Source organism: Podarcis vaucheri (genome assembly GCF_965113315.1).
Source record: "Podarcis vaucheri genome assembly, chromosome: 13".
Lineage (NCBI taxonomy): Eukaryota > Metazoa > Chordata > Lepidosauria > Squamata > Lacertidae > Podarcis > Podarcis vaucheri.
Window position 1 is genome coordinate 17,157,051 of NC_138751.1, and position 16,275 is coordinate 17,173,325.

The 16,275-nt window shown below is 47.8% G+C and overlaps 3 protein-coding genes across 7 annotated transcripts in view; 1 reads left to right on the forward strand and 2 right to left on the reverse strand.

Moving 5' to 3' along the window:
- The window catches only part of THOC6 (THO complex subunit 6), a 9,411-nt gene extending 6,122 nt beyond the window's left edge, over nucleotides 1-3,289 (forward strand). For both annotated transcript variants that reach the window (XM_082195596.1, XM_082195597.1), the window contains exons 10-13: nucleotides 378-440; nucleotides 953-1,063; nucleotides 1,499-1,627; nucleotides 2,853-3,289. In XM_082195596.1, coding sequence (XP_082051722.1) covers nucleotides 378-440; nucleotides 953-1,063; nucleotides 1,499-1,627; nucleotides 2,853-2,936 — 387 coding nt within the window. In that variant the 3' untranslated portion in view covers nucleotides 2,937-3,289. The remainder of the gene's footprint in view (nucleotides 1-377; nucleotides 441-952; nucleotides 1,064-1,498; nucleotides 1,628-2,852) is intronic.
- On the reverse strand, nucleotides 3,157-8,024 carry LOC309516756 (uncharacterized protein). The gene is made up of 7 exons (XM_082195589.1): nucleotides 7,328-8,024; nucleotides 6,616-6,697; nucleotides 6,093-6,116; nucleotides 5,888-5,950; nucleotides 5,129-5,393; nucleotides 4,605-4,755; nucleotides 3,157-4,295 (listed from the first exon to the last, which is right to left on the reverse strand). Exons 1-7 carry the CDS (start codon nucleotides 7,847-7,849, stop codon nucleotides 3,882-3,884), a joined length of 1,521 nt encoding a protein of 506 aa, XP_082051715.1. The 5' UTR covers nucleotides 7,850-8,024; the 3' UTR covers nucleotides 3,157-3,881.
- Nucleotides 8,025-9,583: 1,559 nt separating this feature from the next.
- Nucleotides 9,584-13,817, reverse strand: LOC309516765 (zymogen granule membrane protein 16-like). 4 transcript variants are annotated; one of them, XM_082195603.1, is made up of 4 exons: nucleotides 13,222-13,817; nucleotides 12,110-12,191; nucleotides 11,437-11,569; nucleotides 9,584-10,319 (listed from the first exon to the last, which is right to left on the reverse strand). In XM_082195603.1, exons 1-4 carry the CDS (start codon nucleotides 13,330-13,332, stop codon nucleotides 9,959-9,961), a joined length of 687 nt encoding a protein of 228 aa, XP_082051729.1. In that variant the 5' UTR covers nucleotides 13,333-13,817; the 3' UTR covers nucleotides 9,584-9,958. The 4 variants fall into 4 exon arrangements, with proteins under 4 accessions (XP_082051729.1, XP_082051731.1, XP_082051732.1 ...); XM_082195605.1 differs by lacking the exon at nucleotides 13,222-13,817 and adding an exon at nucleotides 12,979-13,215; XM_082195606.1 differs by lacking the exon at nucleotides 13,222-13,817 and adding an exon at nucleotides 12,940-13,215 and having other exon boundaries at nucleotides 12,110-12,175.
- Between the last annotated feature and the right edge of the window lie 2,458 nt (nucleotides 13,818-16,275).

Consider the following 16,275-nt stretch of genomic DNA (forward strand, 5'->3'; position numbering starts at 1 on the left):
TTAGATAACCTTATGAGGTATTTCAGTTTTATCCCATTTCCCTCTGCCCCAGGGAACACAGTGCCTTCCTATCCCTCCCCATTCTTCCATTCTCCATCTATCCAGAAATTTTAAAAATAATTTACAAAGTAGAGAAAAATATGCAAACTAAGCTGCTGTTATTATCAAAGTGTTTGCAACTCCTCAAAACAACAACCCCTAATAAAAACTAGGAACCTATATTAACGGGAGACAACCTCACACTTGCGATCTCATATTTTATTGAAGAAAAACCTTTGAGGAAATTGAGCCCTTACTCATTTTCGATAACCAGCTTCATCACTTAACCATTGCTTCCTTCGGCCACCTTCCCCTAATGCTCCCCTCAACTCCCTTAGGAATGCAACAGGCCGCAGAACGGGAAGTGGATCCGTTGCCTGGCAACCGAGTCCGACTGGATGGTGAGTTCATTGACTCTTGGCTGCAGAAAGAGAACAGCTTAAATATCCCAAAATGTATTGAGCTGGAGTGCAGCAGTCTGGGAGGGAAGGAGGTTGTTCACTGAGCCTTGCTGTTCTCGGATGTCGCATGGGGCGTCCAGAGACGTTGGCTTCCCCTTTCTTTGGAGCTCCCTATTCTGCCCATATTTTCTGAAACTGGCCTTGGAAGAAAAGGGGGCCTGCTGACATTTGCAATGGACAAGTGTTTGGTGCACCGGGTGAGCAAAAGGGCTCTTGCAGAGAGCTTTTGTCATCGGCAGGTTGTGGGTTCCCTAAGGCAGTCTTCCACTTTTTCAGATCTGGGATGGCCCTTTAACATGAATTTGAGGGACCCATTTCTTAATGTTTCCCTTAGGTTTGCATGGTGGCTGCTGTTGTGACTCACCTTAGACCAGGCCCTGGCCCTAGTATGGAGCGCCCTGAATTCCTGGTTTAAGATCTCTCCAACCCTTTTCCTGTTTCTCCTTCCACAGGTGTGTGGTGGAGGCCCAGCGCTCACTCTGTGGCACCTGCGGTCCGTCACACCTACCACGATATTCCCCGTGCCCCAGTGTCAGCAACAAGTCATGTTCTACCAGGACTTGGTGAGTCATTCCCCCTGGGGGTTGGGGGACACATAGCCTCCCATCTCACTGGCTTCCTCATTCCCTTGATTCCGGCATTTCTTCCCCCTGCTCCTTTGTTGTTATTCCTTCATCCAACCAGTCTTATTTCCCCTTCCTTTGCTCTTCCCTTTTGCACCAATTTTTTTATTCTTCATAAAAATGGTTTCATTGCCACCCGCCATAGCTGTCAACTTTCAGATTTGAAAATAAGGGATCAGCAGCCTCAAAAATAAGGGACCAGCAGCCTCAGCTGTCCCGGGGACAGTCTACGGGATATCTAACAATGCAGGAAGCAGCGGGAAATGGCTCTGGGATAAGGGAATTTCCTGCAAAAAAAGGGAAAGTTGACAGCTATTCAACCCGCCCTTTCACTCAGCACCCTCTTTCCCCGCCCTGATGATCTGTCTTCCGCAGATTCTCTCGGCTGGCCACAGCCCCACCATTAACCATTTACAGATCAGTGGGGAAGTGAAGGCTCAAATCCCTTGCATCCCACGTTGCATCCACTCTCTTTCCATCAACGAACACTCGCCAGAGCACAAGGTAAGCTCCTGGGCAGCAGGAGGGAGGCAGGAGGGTGTCTTGCCTGCAAAGGGAGGCGGCTGGAATTCTGCTTGGAAGGGGCAGGGCTTAGCTTTGGCAAGTAGGACTGTGGACGTGGGGGAGGGGGCTGAACTAAGAATGTGCCAAACTTCCAAGGAGCAAGGCGGGCTTGGTGAATGAGAGGTGGGTTGTCACTTGGGGTTGGACCTGCAGAAGTAGTGAATTTGGGCTTCAGTTTGTAGAAACCCAGAGGTCTGGACCGCCAAATGGCGAGTTTGTGGGACCCTCGCCCCCGGCAAATGAAAACAACTGTATCCCTATAAAGTGGAAATCTCTCAAGGCAGCTGACAAACCAATTTAAAACACAGCTATGAGTAAACGGCAAATTATCTTGGGAAAAGTATGTTAAAAAACAAACCCCCAAACCTGAAGTGATATCACAGAAACCAAAACCGCACTGGAGAACCAGACAATAAGGGGGTAGGCCATAGGCCCATTGAACCTAAGAGGTTGAACGGAGGTGTTGAAATAGCAGCAGAAAGGGAGCCATATGTGCTCCATAAGAGAGGGAGTTCTCCAGTCTGGGTGCCACAACCCAGAAGGCGCTGCCCTGCATACTTGCCAGTTCTGCGTTCCTCGGCCTCCGTCAGAGATCTGACTGGGGGTAGGCAGAGGCATGTGGGAGAAGATGGTCTTTTATTAGGACTGGGGTGGGAACCTTTTGCAATCCAGGGGTCCCTTCTAAGCCACATTCTGAGGGTCATATGCAGGGGCAGGACTAGAGACAAAAAGTTGGGGTGGGGGCAAGGAATGTAAACCTTACCTTAGTACCCTAGGCTAATTCCTACACGCACTCACACTCCCCTCCAGGCAAACGAGGCATTGTCACTCAGGGAAGGGTGCCAAGCAGGACCCACTGAGGGCCTGGCCTGGGAAGGAGGTGTGTGGCTGGAGAAGGAATGTGGCCCAGGGAGAATCCCAAGGATCAGAGACCTGGAGGACTGGATGTGGTCCCTGGCCCTGGGGTTCCTCATCCCTGGGCTTGAGTACTTGCTGTTTTCTGCTGGGCAGAACAATGGTTTTGTTTCCGTGGCTGGTGGTGGTACAGAGCAAAGCAAGAGAGAGGGGGTGGGCAAGTTTAGAAGCAGGGCAGTGGGTGGGCCTTCCGCCGCCCCATACCTGATAAACCTCTTCCCTCTCATCTTCCCTTCCTCTTCGCCATCAGGTGCTGACAGCTGCCGGAAGCAGCCACCGCATCGACGTCTTCACCAACTTTGGTTACCGGGCCTTTTCCCTCACCTTCTCTTAAGGCTCAGGCGATTCCATTTCCATAAACTGGTGCTGTTCAAGGAGTGCCTGGGCAGGACTGGCAGCCCCACTCGACAGGCTGCTGCGTTCAGGGATGAGTGAGCCACAGCTAGCTGGACTGTCAGTTGGGAAAAGGAGGCTTTTCACTAAGGAAAAAGAAACCCCTGGACCTGCTTGGGCATGAACTTCATGGGTTTTAAAGTTGGGGGGGGGGGATGAAAGGAATTGGGAACTGTGTTTATTGTAACTAGCAACCCCCAATTCCACAGTCAGGATAAACCTTACATCACAGGCAAGAAGCTGTTAAATCTATTTTGAGTTAAATGCATTAAAACAATTTTTTTTAGACTGAAATATGGATGCCCTCGGAATGTTTGTTGCTATGTCTTTGTCCTATCCTTCATATGAGGAAGCATACGAAGTTCCCTTCTTGTTCTCTCAAAAATCTTGTGTAAGGTGGGTGAATCCGAGAGGCGATGGCTGACACAGTGTTCAGCTTTGTGGCAGAACTTGAACTTTGGTCTCTCCAGTCCAGCACTCAAGCCTGGAGACAGGGATTCAAGGGCCCTCCAGTCAGGTGGACTACAACTCCCATCATCCCTGACCATTGGCAGTGCTGGCCTGGAGTGCTGGAAGTTTTAGTCCCACAGCATATGGAAGGCTATAGGTTCCTCATCCTGGCGAGCCATCACACCACAGTGACTCATATGGAGCTGATGGGAGAAGGTGGGCAAAAATGTCAAGGAGCAGTTCAGATGTCCTCTCTGTTTGACATCCTTCTGTGATCTTTCATCTGACTTTGCCCAAATGCTATTCAGTTTTTTACCTCTGTGGTCATGAGGCCTGGAATCTGGAATTGTGGGAAAGCTATGGCAGAATGGCCAGTTCCATGCTGCGTGGACCAATGCTTTTCTGGATTTCTAGTCCTTCACACAGGACTCTGCCTTTACGCTTCGGATATCTCCACCTCCTCATACATATGCTCCTCCTGCATCCTCTTCAGCTCCTTCAGATCTTCCTGGTGACTTTCTTTAAACTCCCGGAGAGCCGCCATCTTCTCCTCAAACTCTCCAGTGGCACAGTGGTCCTGCCGTTCAGGATCCGGCAGAAGGTATCCCACAGGATCGCCCAGCATTGCTTCGACCTCATGGCAGAGGACCTCCAAGGCCAAGGGCCCATAGGTGGAGCTGCTGGATTTGTAGCGCCTGCTGAAGAGGTTGACAGGCCGCAGGAAGTAGTGCGGGAGGTTTCTCTTGGCGAGGGTGTGGCGTAGGAGCCTCAGGAGAGCTTCCAGGGAGGACAGTAGAGTCTCCCACTGTTCCTTCTGCGGGTAGATTTCACAGCACCACAGCAAAATGGTCTGCAAGAGGAAGAGAGGAGGGAAATGTTAGGTCTTTGTGGCTCTTAGAGGTTCAACAGCATGGGCAGTTCTGGTGTGCTTCAGGAAGTTGGGAAAAAGGAATGTGGAGCGCATCATATTGCTGACTCCTTGGCTACATTTTCCTCCATTTTGACTAGAAGCAAATATAAGGGCCTTGATATCAGGTTCCAAGTGTGTGAAAGAGGCCCTTGAGGGGATGGTAAACACTGGCCTGGCGACAGATAGCACTGCTTGCATTTCGGTTATTTTACCTCACCAGTCGGTGCAGTATTTAATTAGGAGATTCACCTTGAGATGGTAGGAAGTCAAGATTTTGCCGTACTCTGGTGTCCATTTTGTCACGTTGACAAACTTAAGCAGTCTCAAAGCTGCCGCCCTCTGCCCGCCATCAGCATCAACATCCTCAAGAATCACAGTCTCGGCATGGCTGAAAGAGAGCCTGGGCCCAGAGAGAGATTGGCTCCATTAGAACACAGTGTTTATGGAAAAGCAAACAGTTCCTTAGTTGGATGAACTCTTTAATAGCCCTTAGCTCCTATTGTTACTGCAGGAGACAGAAATGAGATGGTATTAAAAAGAAAGGTTTGATATTTCAGTGGAAGCTTAACACATCTTGCCTTAAGATAAAAGGCCTTTTTTGGGGGGGAACCCCTTTTATTAAACTTCAGAAATAAAAATTGAGCCAAAAGGTCAACTTTTGACTACTGAAAATGTTGCCTGTTTCTGAATGCATGCCAAGCACTGCTTTCCCACCAGAGGGTAACTATTCCTTTGCTCCCTCTCGGCTGCTAAGTTTGTTTACTTTTTTTTACCTCCAAAATCCTCCCTTGGCTATCAGCTCTGGTCCAGCTTCCTGAATGATGGCTGCTTTGCGGAGAAAGCTTTTCTTTTCGTTGGCCAGGTCCCCATCCCACCAGTCGGAGAGGTGGGCCAGGTCTTCTCTCAGCCACTGGTTGGAGAGCTTGAAGGCTCCCAGGATGGCAGGGACCAGCTTCACTGGGACAGTTTCAGTCCCTTCAAGGAAAACCAGCTGGATGGCAGGACTCTCCAAGTTCAGGGCCTCCAGTGTGATGTTCTCTGCATAGGGCACAGACAAAGCATGATTGCCCCCAGGAATCAAGGGGAAGGAACAATAAAGTTATTGCATTTTTCATTTCTTCAATGCCTTTCTTGAGGGTTTTGGGAATACCTGCAGCAGTGTGCAGCCTACAAATCTTAACGGTAAACCAGTCATGGCATTACAACAGTAATAGAAACACAAGCAAACATAAATAATAGCAAGGCAGTCCTGTTACTCTCCCAAGAATCTAAAAGGCTGGGTGATCCTTATTTAAGTATAAAGTCTGTCCCTTATACAGAAGGATAGGTGGCAGATCTGCGATCTGGTTACCTGCCTCCACTCCAGAAGAGGTCATATTCTATCCACAGAGCTCTTGCAATGGAATTTTAAAATATATTCATATCTGACCGGTTAATTATTAAAGGAAGGTGTTGGCAAGGACAGTACTCACTCTGATGTTTTTACATTTGAGGGAATCGGCAATAAACATACGTCTCAAAAATAGACTCACGTCTCATCCAGTTGTCTATCTTGGGTACACGGGAATGGAAGAGTTTTTGCCGGAAAACAGGATCTAATGGTCAAGGGGGAAATTCAAGGAATGCTGCTAAGTTCAATTATATATTTGGAAATAAGCAACCGTAGGCCAAATCCAGCCCCCCTTGCAAATGGCTTCTCCCAATGGGAAAATAATTTCTACATCTTTTTGGACTTACCATTTTGCCGGGGATGGGTGCACTCTGGGAAGGCAGGAAAGAAAAGTTCGAGAAAATGAGTTAATGGAGAATTGCGAATGGCTTGACATTCAGGCTCCCAAACCCCTACTCAATCATTGTTTCCTAAAAAGGATTGTTCTGCTTTTAATTACATGACAAGTGGAAATTCATTATAACGGGTGCAGCTTTTCTCAGCGTGGTGATATGATATTCAGCCTGTTGAATTTCTTACTGTTACATAATGGGTACCTGTTCAGAACAAAGGCTGCAACCTGAATTTCTTTAGGATGGCTGCCAGGTCTCCTTAGAGGAAAAACACTTGTAAGTCCAGGTATCTGAGGAATCGGATTGTGAGGTTTACAGAATAGCATGCTATAACGTGTGTGTGTGTGTGTGTGTGTGTGAGAGAGAGAGAGAGAGAGAGAGACTAACTACAAGTTTGGGAGATCAATTTGCCCCTCTCTCAAGCAACCCTCAGACCAAAGGAAATGTTAGCACACCACCTGCGCTGCCATGGCTGTACCTGGGTCCAAAGCGATTTCTATATGTCGGTGAAAGTCCTCCAAGATTTGGACAGGGTCCAGGTGGTGGTGGCTGAGGCTCTCCTAGACAAAGAAAACAAAGCGGGTCACTGGATTTTGCATCCTCTTGAGTTGGAGAAAGGAAACCCCAGATCCACCAGGAGGATGAGGTGTGGATTCAGTGGGTCTTAGCTGAGCTGGGGGCTACACCAGTGTAAAACCCACACTCCCTGGCTGTGCTCATGCCAGCATAAAGCACAACCTCAGACTACACCAGCCTAACTTAAGATGGCATCAGTTAAGACAGTGGAAATTTTACCAACTTCCCATAGATTGGATTGTTCTGCCCGTCTCTAGGTGGTATCACAGTATAAAAGGTACAATACAAATAAATCAAGTTAAACAATGAAATCAGAAAACTGACTTAAAATGTGCGCTGGACATTCAGGTCTCAGAAGTTCCACCAGGTTAATGATACCTGTATGATAGTCGTTCTAGTTTATATTGATATTCAGGAGGATTTTTCTTAATTGTTTTGTACCACTTCAAAATGCTTATTTTTAGTTCTCTCTTCTTTTTTGTGTGTGTATTTGTGTGTGATACTTTTGTAATGTCCTAAACTGCTTTAAAGACTTTTTTTGAAGTATTAAGTGGTATATACTTCTACTTCATCATCAAAATAGCCATGGTACTGATGCCACTGTCGAAATCTACCTTGCACTCATCTAAGAAATCCAGGTCTTCCTCGTCGTCCTCGTCCGCCAGGCGCTCCGCTTGCCGGTGGCAGTGGACTTCCACGTACATCTCCCCGAAAGCCTCGAGGTCCACAAGGACTTTGGTGCCCCAGCGAAACACGGGCAGCCCTTGCTCGCGGAAAATGTAGGTGGGCAGCTTCTTTTCATAGCTGCCAGGCTCCTTGGCGATGCCCCCACTTGCGAGCGCCAGCTTGGGGTTATACCTCGCGGGGATGAGGAAGTCGAAACCGTTGGAACTCCCCTCCACTTGAAGGTGCAGCCCTTCCCTGTGGCTGCCGACCGGGATGGGGTCGTTGGGGTAGAGCCCGGTGCTGGATTCATAGGCCCATTTTACCATCTTCTCCACCATGCTTTTTACCACGAAGAAATTCTTCCCGACCCTCCAGCCTTTGTCTCCGGACAGGAAGACTCTGTCGGCGTAGAACTGCTGCAGGATCGCCTCTCGCTGGCCGGAAGGATCCCCCTCCCCGCTCATTGCCATGGTGGATCCCTCTGAAATCCTCCTCCTGCTGCCTGCCTCTCCTCCCTTCTCAGCTTTCACTTTCCCTTCCTGCCGAGGTCTGTTCCTTCACAGAGACTTTTGCTCCTGCCTGTGTCAGAGATGGGAAGAGGTTGGGACGCAAAAACCAGCTTTTAAACTTTCCTGCAAAGTGAAAGTGAACAGAGGTCTCCCCTCCTCTTCCCCTGATAAACATTTTACGCAGATATTATTAGCCGAGCCAACCCATAAACTGTGCTGGGCGCTCCCCCTCATTTTCCTTCCTGGGAGGGGAAATGACAAGTGGGAAGAGCTAGAAGCCACAGCAGAATTTCCTGGCTGGAAGCGATTCTCTAACATAGGAACCAGGCATCATGCCAGTGGAGTTTCTACCCATTTTGCTGCCTGAGGTGACAGATTAGTTGATTTTTCCCTTCTCCCCTCTCTCTCCCTGGCCCATTCCAGACTGGCAATGAGACAGCATGCCTGAGGGCAGCAGGGCAGCTTAGGGGGCAGAGGGCAGGTTGTGTGGTACCCCACAGCTCCATCATCATTCTGCCCCCCCCAATCACCCACGGAGGGCCTCCTGGTGGTTCCCTCATGGCAAGATGTGAAGTCGCAGGGAACCAGGCAGAGGGCCTTCTCGGTAGTTGCTCCTGCCCTGTGGGACGCCCTCCCAGCAGATGTCAAAGATCTGGAAGTGGGGGGCAGGGGGTGTTCCTACAGCAGGCATGGAATACTGCACCCCCTCACAAAATGGGAGGAGAAACCTACCCGTGGCTGCCTGGCAAGTGAGACACTTTTTTTGCCCCTTGCCCTCATCCCACCTGGGCTCTGGTCTTCCCTGTCAATCATGTTCAGTTACCTCCCCCCCTGATGAGCTTGGAAATCCTCCTTCAGGTATATGGGGCTGAGGCTGTTTAGGGCTTCAAAGTTCAACAGCAACACTTGAGATTGTGCTTGGAAACGTACCGGAGGCCAATGTAGATCTTTGAGCAGTGGCGTAGCGTGGGGGGTGCCAGGGGTGCCGGCCGCACCGGGCGCAACATCTGGGGGGCGCGAGTCCAGAGGGCCCAGCCCCGTCATGCCCTCGGCCCGCCCCTATTGTCAGAGCGGCCGGCCAGCCTCTGCCTGCTCCTACCTTGCCCACCCGAGGACTGCGGCAGCGCCCGCCCCCGTGGCCACCTACCCCCGCCTCGCCCATTGGCTTGCCTCCCTCGGCCCCGCCTCTCTCCGATGGCCGTGGGGGTGTCCTACTCGGCGCCGGCACCTTTTTTCAGGAGGTAGGGAGGCTGGACGGGGAGGTGGGGTCGGAAGTGGGCAGAGAAGGAGGGGAGCTCGTAGCCAAAAGGGCTGCACCGGCTGGCAAAGGGCCAGGGAAAGTTTGGAGAGGAGAAACGAACCGTCATGATTTCCCGGTGGAAGCGGCAGGATTAGGGATGGCGAAGCGTAATTACGCACAAATTTCGCTGGGTGAGAGCTTCGGGGATCGATTGGCGGAAATGGGAATCAATTGGAATATGAGAGAGAGAGGGACCATCATTCATAGGCATAGATTTGTAGGGTTAGGGGGCGCACATCCACGGGTTAGGGGGCACAAATTACTTGCCTTGCCCCGGGTGCTGACAACCCACGCTACGCCGCTGTCTTTGAGGACTGGTGTAATATGAAATCCTAGCAAATTCAGACTTTAAGTAAAACTGTTAAAACAAAGGACACATTCTATAAGAGCTGGCAATGCTTTATTGTGTACGTAGCTGATAAGGAACATGACTGGCAACCGCTACCAATGTGTGGACACAATGGGATGAGACGAAAAACAGGGGCCGTTATTTACCACAATATGCTCCATAATGGATAGGATACTAATGTTGAATAATATAGTCCTGTTATAAGAAGGGAGAAATACCATATGTATTGTGGTGCCTCCCTTTCCTTCTTCCTTTTTGGTTGATGTGTTCTACACATTTATATAGATAGATAAAGCATGAACCTCCCTGCCACTTCACTTCCAATTCTCTGGACTTCCAGCTTTACCTTCTCCCATAATCCCTCGGCTGCTTTTATTGACACCCAAGGAAACATTGAAGGCAGATGGATCAGAGTTCTGTCCTATGGGCTGTTATTCTTGGTGTGTGGAGAGCCAGTGGATTGATCCCACCCTCCAATTCCTTCTTCTTTGTCCCAGTGGAACCCGACAGCGCTGACCAAAGGCCCTGAGCGGCCGCTGATGTAGCGCAGGACGGTGTTTGGGAACAAAGGCTCAGCGTCGAAGGTGACCCCCAAACTGGAGCCAGCCCCGTAGTCAAAGACACGGCCGAGGTTGGTGTGGAAGGCAATATACTCCACAAAACTTCCGAAGCGGCCCAAGACTTGCACGATGCCTTCTCCAGGAAACAGCGGCATCACAGATTGGCTCCCTGAGGGGTTTCCTTCAATCCTGGACCACAGGCCGCCGTAGCGAACCTGGATGCTGCAGTGACAAGGGATGGATTGTGGTTAGTGAAGGCCACCACCTTCTGAGGGACAGTGTTTAACAGCTGCATCTCAGATAGAAACCAACAGACAACCACTTTTAATTACCACCCAGGATTCGCCACCATATCAGGCAATTTGTACATCATCAGTTCTCAGTCAGCAGGGAAATCGCACAGGAATTTCTGGGCCCAGTTACACTAGATGAGAGCCAGGGGCTTGCATACGTCTGTGTGTGGCACTTTGCAAATCCTGACAACCAGGTGAATGGGTCACCTGATGTCACTGTGATCTGATGTCAGGTGATTGACAGCTCAGTGGCCCCCCACAAGGAGGTGGGGGAGATAACTGGCTGGATGCAGTACCCCCTGCGCTATGAGAATCCTGATAATCAACTGATCTTCCAGGTGAGTAGAAACAGGTCTCCTGACATCGTTGTGATATCAAGCGATTGACAAGTCGGCAGCCCCCACCTCCCTGTAAAACTTGGCTGGATCAAATTCCCCATTCCTGCTGTTTGTGGTTTGGTTCCTCTGCCCAACCCAAATCTAGTGGCAAGAACTACTCCTCTTACCATAAAGCCTTTGCCCTATCACCACCCAACAACCCAGAGAACTGAGCCTGGGTCAGATATAAATATAGTGGTACCTCTGGATGTGAACGGGATCCATTCCGGAGCCCCGTTCGCATCCAGAAGCAAACGCAACCCGTGGCTGTGTGTGTGTGGGTTGCGATTTGCCGCTTCTGTGCATGTGCGTGATGTCATTTTGACTGTGCATGCGCGAGCAGCGAAACCTGGAAGTAACACACTCTGTTACTTCTGGGTCGCCGCAGCGCGCAACCCGAAAATACTTATCCCGAAGCTACTTCAACCCGAGGTATGACTGTATTTGCCCAAAGCTGCTGTCTATCCTGTGGGTTTATCCAGCATTTTTCTTCTTCTTCTGTATTTACAGATGAGGTGTTACTCGGGAGGACTGGTCCCAAGCCTATGCTACTCAGAAACGTGCGCCACTGTTTTCAGTGACATTGTGGCTCCCCAGTCACTGAAGATCCCCTCTGCTAACCTTGCTGAATCTGCCACACACAGGTAGCACCCCAAAAGACATACAAACCTCAGTATATACTTGTTGTTTGCCTGTATCCTCAGAGCTGTTATGGGGCCATCCAGCTGATTCCTGGACTGGTCAAAATGTTCCCCACTGCTGCCGCCATATTCTCCCGAGTAAGACGAGAAACCTGCCTGGGCTGGATCCACAAAGGGGGATGAGCAACAGGTTAACAAATTAAAAGGCAGGTTGATTTAATCCATTATTGACCCTTTTCTCTAAACTCAAAAGTCTCAGAAGCTACAAACTTACACTTCATCCCCTGGATCATTTTGCTTGCTGTTTTCTGAATCTTTTCCAACCTAGTGACACCAGCTGTTGCTTCTTTTAAGCTGTTTGCATGCTATACCTTGGAAGCCCAATCTTTCCCTCAAAGAATTCTGGGCCCTGTAGTTTGTTAAGGGTTGCTTAGAATTGCATTGCTGTGAGGGATGAACTACAGGCTCCAGAATTCTTTGAGGGAAAGAATGGGCTTCAAATGAGATTTAAAGGCATATACACAGCTTTAGTCCAGTCTTCCAGTGCATATCCCCTTGCAGCCAACTCTCTCTCTCTCTCTCTCTCTCTCTCTCTCTCTCTCTCTCTCTCTGTGCTGCTCCTCCTTGCAAATTATCACAGCATTTCTTTTAATTCTCCAGATGCAAAATGCAGTAACAGCTAGCCCCTTTTGTGACCTTACCTGGACTACCAGACACAACATCACGGAGGAGGAGGCTCAGAAGAATGAACACTGGCATCTTGGAAGCTGAAAAGGGGAAGGTCTGGAGGTTTAAAAGAGAGAAGGTTACAGCTCACATGGGCTTATCAATTTCTTAACCAGATAGCAAAATGACTCGGCTGTCACCTCTTCTCATGGCAATAGTAGCCTGTGAGAATCTGTGGCAGGGAATATAGAATTTATGCAAGTCAAATCCAGATTTTTTATTTTAGGGGAGGGGACAAGGCGGAAGCCATTGAAAGAGGGAATCATTGGCTCCAAGAATAGTATTGAAAATAGCAAATACAATCCTCCAAGGGGTGTGTGTGTGTGTGTGTGTGTGTGTGTGTATTTTAATGCTCTCAAGCCACACTATTCTTTTAGAATCAAATTCTCTGTTTTCGGATGACTAAGCTCTGAATAAAGCCTTGGGTGTATCTAACTTCTATTTTACATGCAAATGTCAGAAAAGTTTTCAAAGGAAAAAAATCACCTGAAGCTAAAGAATAAAACGCCATGTTAACGACAATGTATTAAAACACACTTTTTAAAAAAACAACAACACCCTAGGTTCTTTAGGCTGCAATCCTTACCTGGGAGCAAGTCCCACTGATGTTAATGGGGCTTACTTTTGAGTAGAGCTGTATTGGCTTTCGCTGTTACTGTTGTTTTTTAAACACCCTTGCTTCCATAGCCATTAAAAAAGAGATATTTATTTATCCCATATTTTTCCCCCTTGAAAAATATTGAGAGATGCTGCATTTATGTATAGCTTCAGTCTTGCAATTTGTCGCTTTGGTGAGCCTGCTTACAGCAATATTCGTTTCTCCAGCAAAACTCCCGCAAATTACCTTGTTCAGGCAAGCATAAGTGGGGTGGACCCCTCCTTGTGCCTCTGCTACATTAATGCCAAGAAGGCATTACAAGTTCTTGAAACCTGCCACTCCTGCAGAAAATACAACCTTCTCTTTGAGAAAAGTGGTTCCTATTGGTTTGGCACCGGGTTATCTTACTCGGGGAGTTTCGTTTTACCTGCTTGTAGGTACCTGGGCTACCAAACAGTTCCTCTATTGTGATCTAATATTTCCTCCTACCTGTTCGTTGTTCAGAGAGCTAAGCTGGATTCCAGAAATCAGAACAGAAATGTAATCAAAGGCTTCAACATTCTTTTTAAAAACTCCTGCAACAAATAAAGATATGGACATCTCCTTGCTGACTAGGGTTAAAAACAAAATCTATTGCTGTGACATATTAGAAAATAAAGAGTCTTAAGATTTCCATGCATGCAACTTAAATAGCAATAAAGGCAACATAAATAATGGCACTCATCTCTGAACTCTGGAAACAGAAGGAATAATTTGCAATGAAATTTGCCGAATCTAAGGTTACCAGTTTATCAAGAAAAACAAAGTGGTCTGGCCTGTTCATGTGCTTTTAACAGCAGTCTGGGGCAGCACAAAGCCAGCCGCTGGAAGTTTTTCAGGGCCTGCAGAAATGCACTTAAGCCCTTCTTAACTATTGAACAGGTCCTTTTCCAGAGAGCCAGAGGGCGAGGATTTGAAAACTGGCACCAACATCTGGCATCTCTCCTCCAAATCTATAAAGACAAAACAAGCACAGTCTTCATCCGTGAAATGTCTCTGGGTCTGGTTCAGAGGCATACGAAGGTCAGGTGGTACCCGGTGCTGAAAATTTCTTGTTCTCTCCCCCCCCACCACCACCCCATTGTTGTTTTGGGGGTTTTTTGCCTGCAAAAATGGTTTTACGTTATTTCATATTTTCTTACAAAGGAATGTGGATTCTGGGCCTCTGGTAACAAGTAGGCGACAATGGACAGATACTTAAATCTACAGGATGGATTGCGTTTGGGCTTGTGTTACTTTATTTATTTTTATTGTTTATTTATTTAATAAAATTTATTTTAAAAAACCTGCAAAGTGGTTTACCAAAACAAAAAACAAAAAAACCCCACAGCAGTAAAATCAAGAAACATCGGCTGCATGCAGGGGGTGGGGCCAAGGCAAGGCAAGGCCTAATCTACCGTATTTTTTGCTCCATAACACTCACTTTTTTCCTCCTAGAAAGTAAGGGGAAATGTCTGTGCGTGTTATGGAGCGAATGCCTACGGATGGCGGGGGGATCTGCTGCAGTCGTGAGCAGAGGATCCATGGTTCCCCTTCCTTCCCTCCTCCGTGGCTTGCTTTGCTCACTTTGAAACAGCAAAGTGGGAGAAGAGCTGCTTAGGGGGGAGAATAGAGGGACAGAGAGCCTGGTTACAATGCACGGATCCACATGGATCCTCAGGATTTTTGCACTGGGTCACCCCAGATCCACCATCAGATCACATAGCATGTCCATGGCTACAGCTTGCACCAAAAAAATCACGCACCCTGGGGCCGCAGTGGTGCAAAAACGTGGTTACAAAACATGGATCCACATGGATCCTCAGGATTTTTGCATTGGGCTACCCCAAACTCACCGTCAGATCACATGTCTGTGGCCACAGCATGAACCACAAAAATCATACATCCACTGTTTCGTTTAGAATATTTTTTTTCTTGTTTTCCTCCTCTAAAAACGTTATAGAGCGAAAAATACGGTACTCGGCCTAATCTCATTTTCTTCACATAGGCCGACTTTCCAGTACCCGGGAAGCCCAGCGGAGGGTAGGGCAGTAGGGTGGTTCATAAAAAACTTTTTTAAAAAAATGCCTGCTGCAAAGGTCTTATCTTACTAAACTAAGGATTATATAGCTATATCTGAAATTTAATGCATATCAGGTAATATCTTGACCCTGCTCCACTGAATTGAAATTTCAGCCTTCATGACATAGGAAAACGGCCAAGTAAACAGCTATTTTTGTGGAGGAGGGTCAAAGTATTAACTGATATGCATGAAATTTCATTTATAGCTATATAATCCCTAGTGTAGTAAGATAAGACTTTCGGAGCAGGCATTTTTTAAAAAAAGTTTTTTATGAACCACCCTAGTACGGCAGTAATTGTTCCTTGATAATTTGTCACACACCCCCTCCATAATGGCACCTGGGGCATACCGCCCCTCCGCCTCCCCTTTCCTACGCCCCTGGTCTGGTTGCTGTTAAAAATATAGAAACAGAATTGGTTTTTAAAAAGGGAAAGAAACGAAGGCAGCCTTTGATTGGTGACCGGCCCAGCTCCTGGTCCTGATTCTACAACCTAGTGGGTTGCACTTCAGGTGCTCATGATTACAGAGTTTGTTGCTTCATTTTTGAACAAAGTCAATAGAATCATAGAATCATAGAGTTGGAAGAGACCACAAGGGCCATCGAGTCCAACCCCCTGCCAAGCAGGAAACACCACCAGAGCACTCCTGACATATGGTTGTCAAGCCTCTGCTTAAAGACCTCCAAAGAAGGAGACTCCACCACACTCCTTGGCAGCAAATTCCACTGTCGAACAGCTCTTACTGTCAGGAAGTTCTTCCTAATGTTTAGGTGGAATATTCTTTCTTGTAGTTTGGATCCATTGCTCCGTGTCCGCTTCTCTGGAGCAGCAGAAAACAACCTTTCTCCCTCCTCTATGTGACATCCTTTTATATATTTCAAAAGGGGGAGGGAATTTGGCAATCCTTGACCCAGGAAAACCCCAGGAAAGGAACTCAACCTGCTGGGAGCAGCCTTTGTATTTGTTAAGGGGTGAACCAAGCACCCTAAACTCCAGGATGTTTGGGCCAGAGACTCCAGGCCCTTCCTCTTCCTGTTTTTGAACTTTTTCTTCTTCTTAAATCATCTTGCCTACATGGAGGCTTGGCCTGCCGCAAAGCACAGCAGAGGCAAGACTCAGCTGCCCAGGTGTTTGTTTGTTTAAGGTTTAATATATATACAACCAGCTGTTCTTGCCACTCAATTGAGGGTGGAGCAACGCCCCCAATTCACACACAGCTTACGAGATCCAGGTGTTCCCCATAGCTCTGAGTAAGCAGCATCAAGAGTTGGAGTCCCTGTCTGATAGCTGGCTTGAATTTGCATCCCTACATATAAACTGACACATGTACATTTACATCAACATTCACAGCCAGAGCCTTTCTACTACTTAGCCACTCCTCCGCAAATATGGCAATATTTGGTCCTTTAATATATATATATATATATATATATATATATATAT

Bases quoted from the DNA above. Each gene is read 5' to 3' on its own strand.
- LOC309516765 (XM_082195603.1), bottom strand. From the start codon at position 13,332: ATGTCCATATCTTTATTTGTTGCAGGAGTTTTTAAAAAGAATGTTGAA. The intron at 12,192-13,221 runs GTAGGAGGAAAT...TTAAACCTCCAG, and splicing joins GCTCTCTGAACAACGAACAG to ACCTTCCCCTTTTCAGCTTC. The intron at 10,320-11,436 runs GTTTGTATGTCT...TTGTCACTGCAG, and splicing joins AACAACAAGTATATACTGAG to CATCCAGGTTCGCTACGGCG.
- LOC309516756 (XM_082195589.1), bottom strand. From the start codon at position 7,849: ATGGCAATGAGCGGGGAGGGGGATCCTTCCGGCCAGCGAGAGGCGATC. The intron at 5,394-5,887 runs GTGAGTCTATTT...TGCCCTATGCAG, and splicing joins GATAGACAACTGGATGAGAC to AGAACATCACACTGGAGGCC. The intron at 4,296-4,604 runs GTGAATCTCCTA...TTCCTCTTGCAG, and splicing joins TGACTTCCTACCATCTCAAG to ACCATTTTGCTGTGGTGCTG.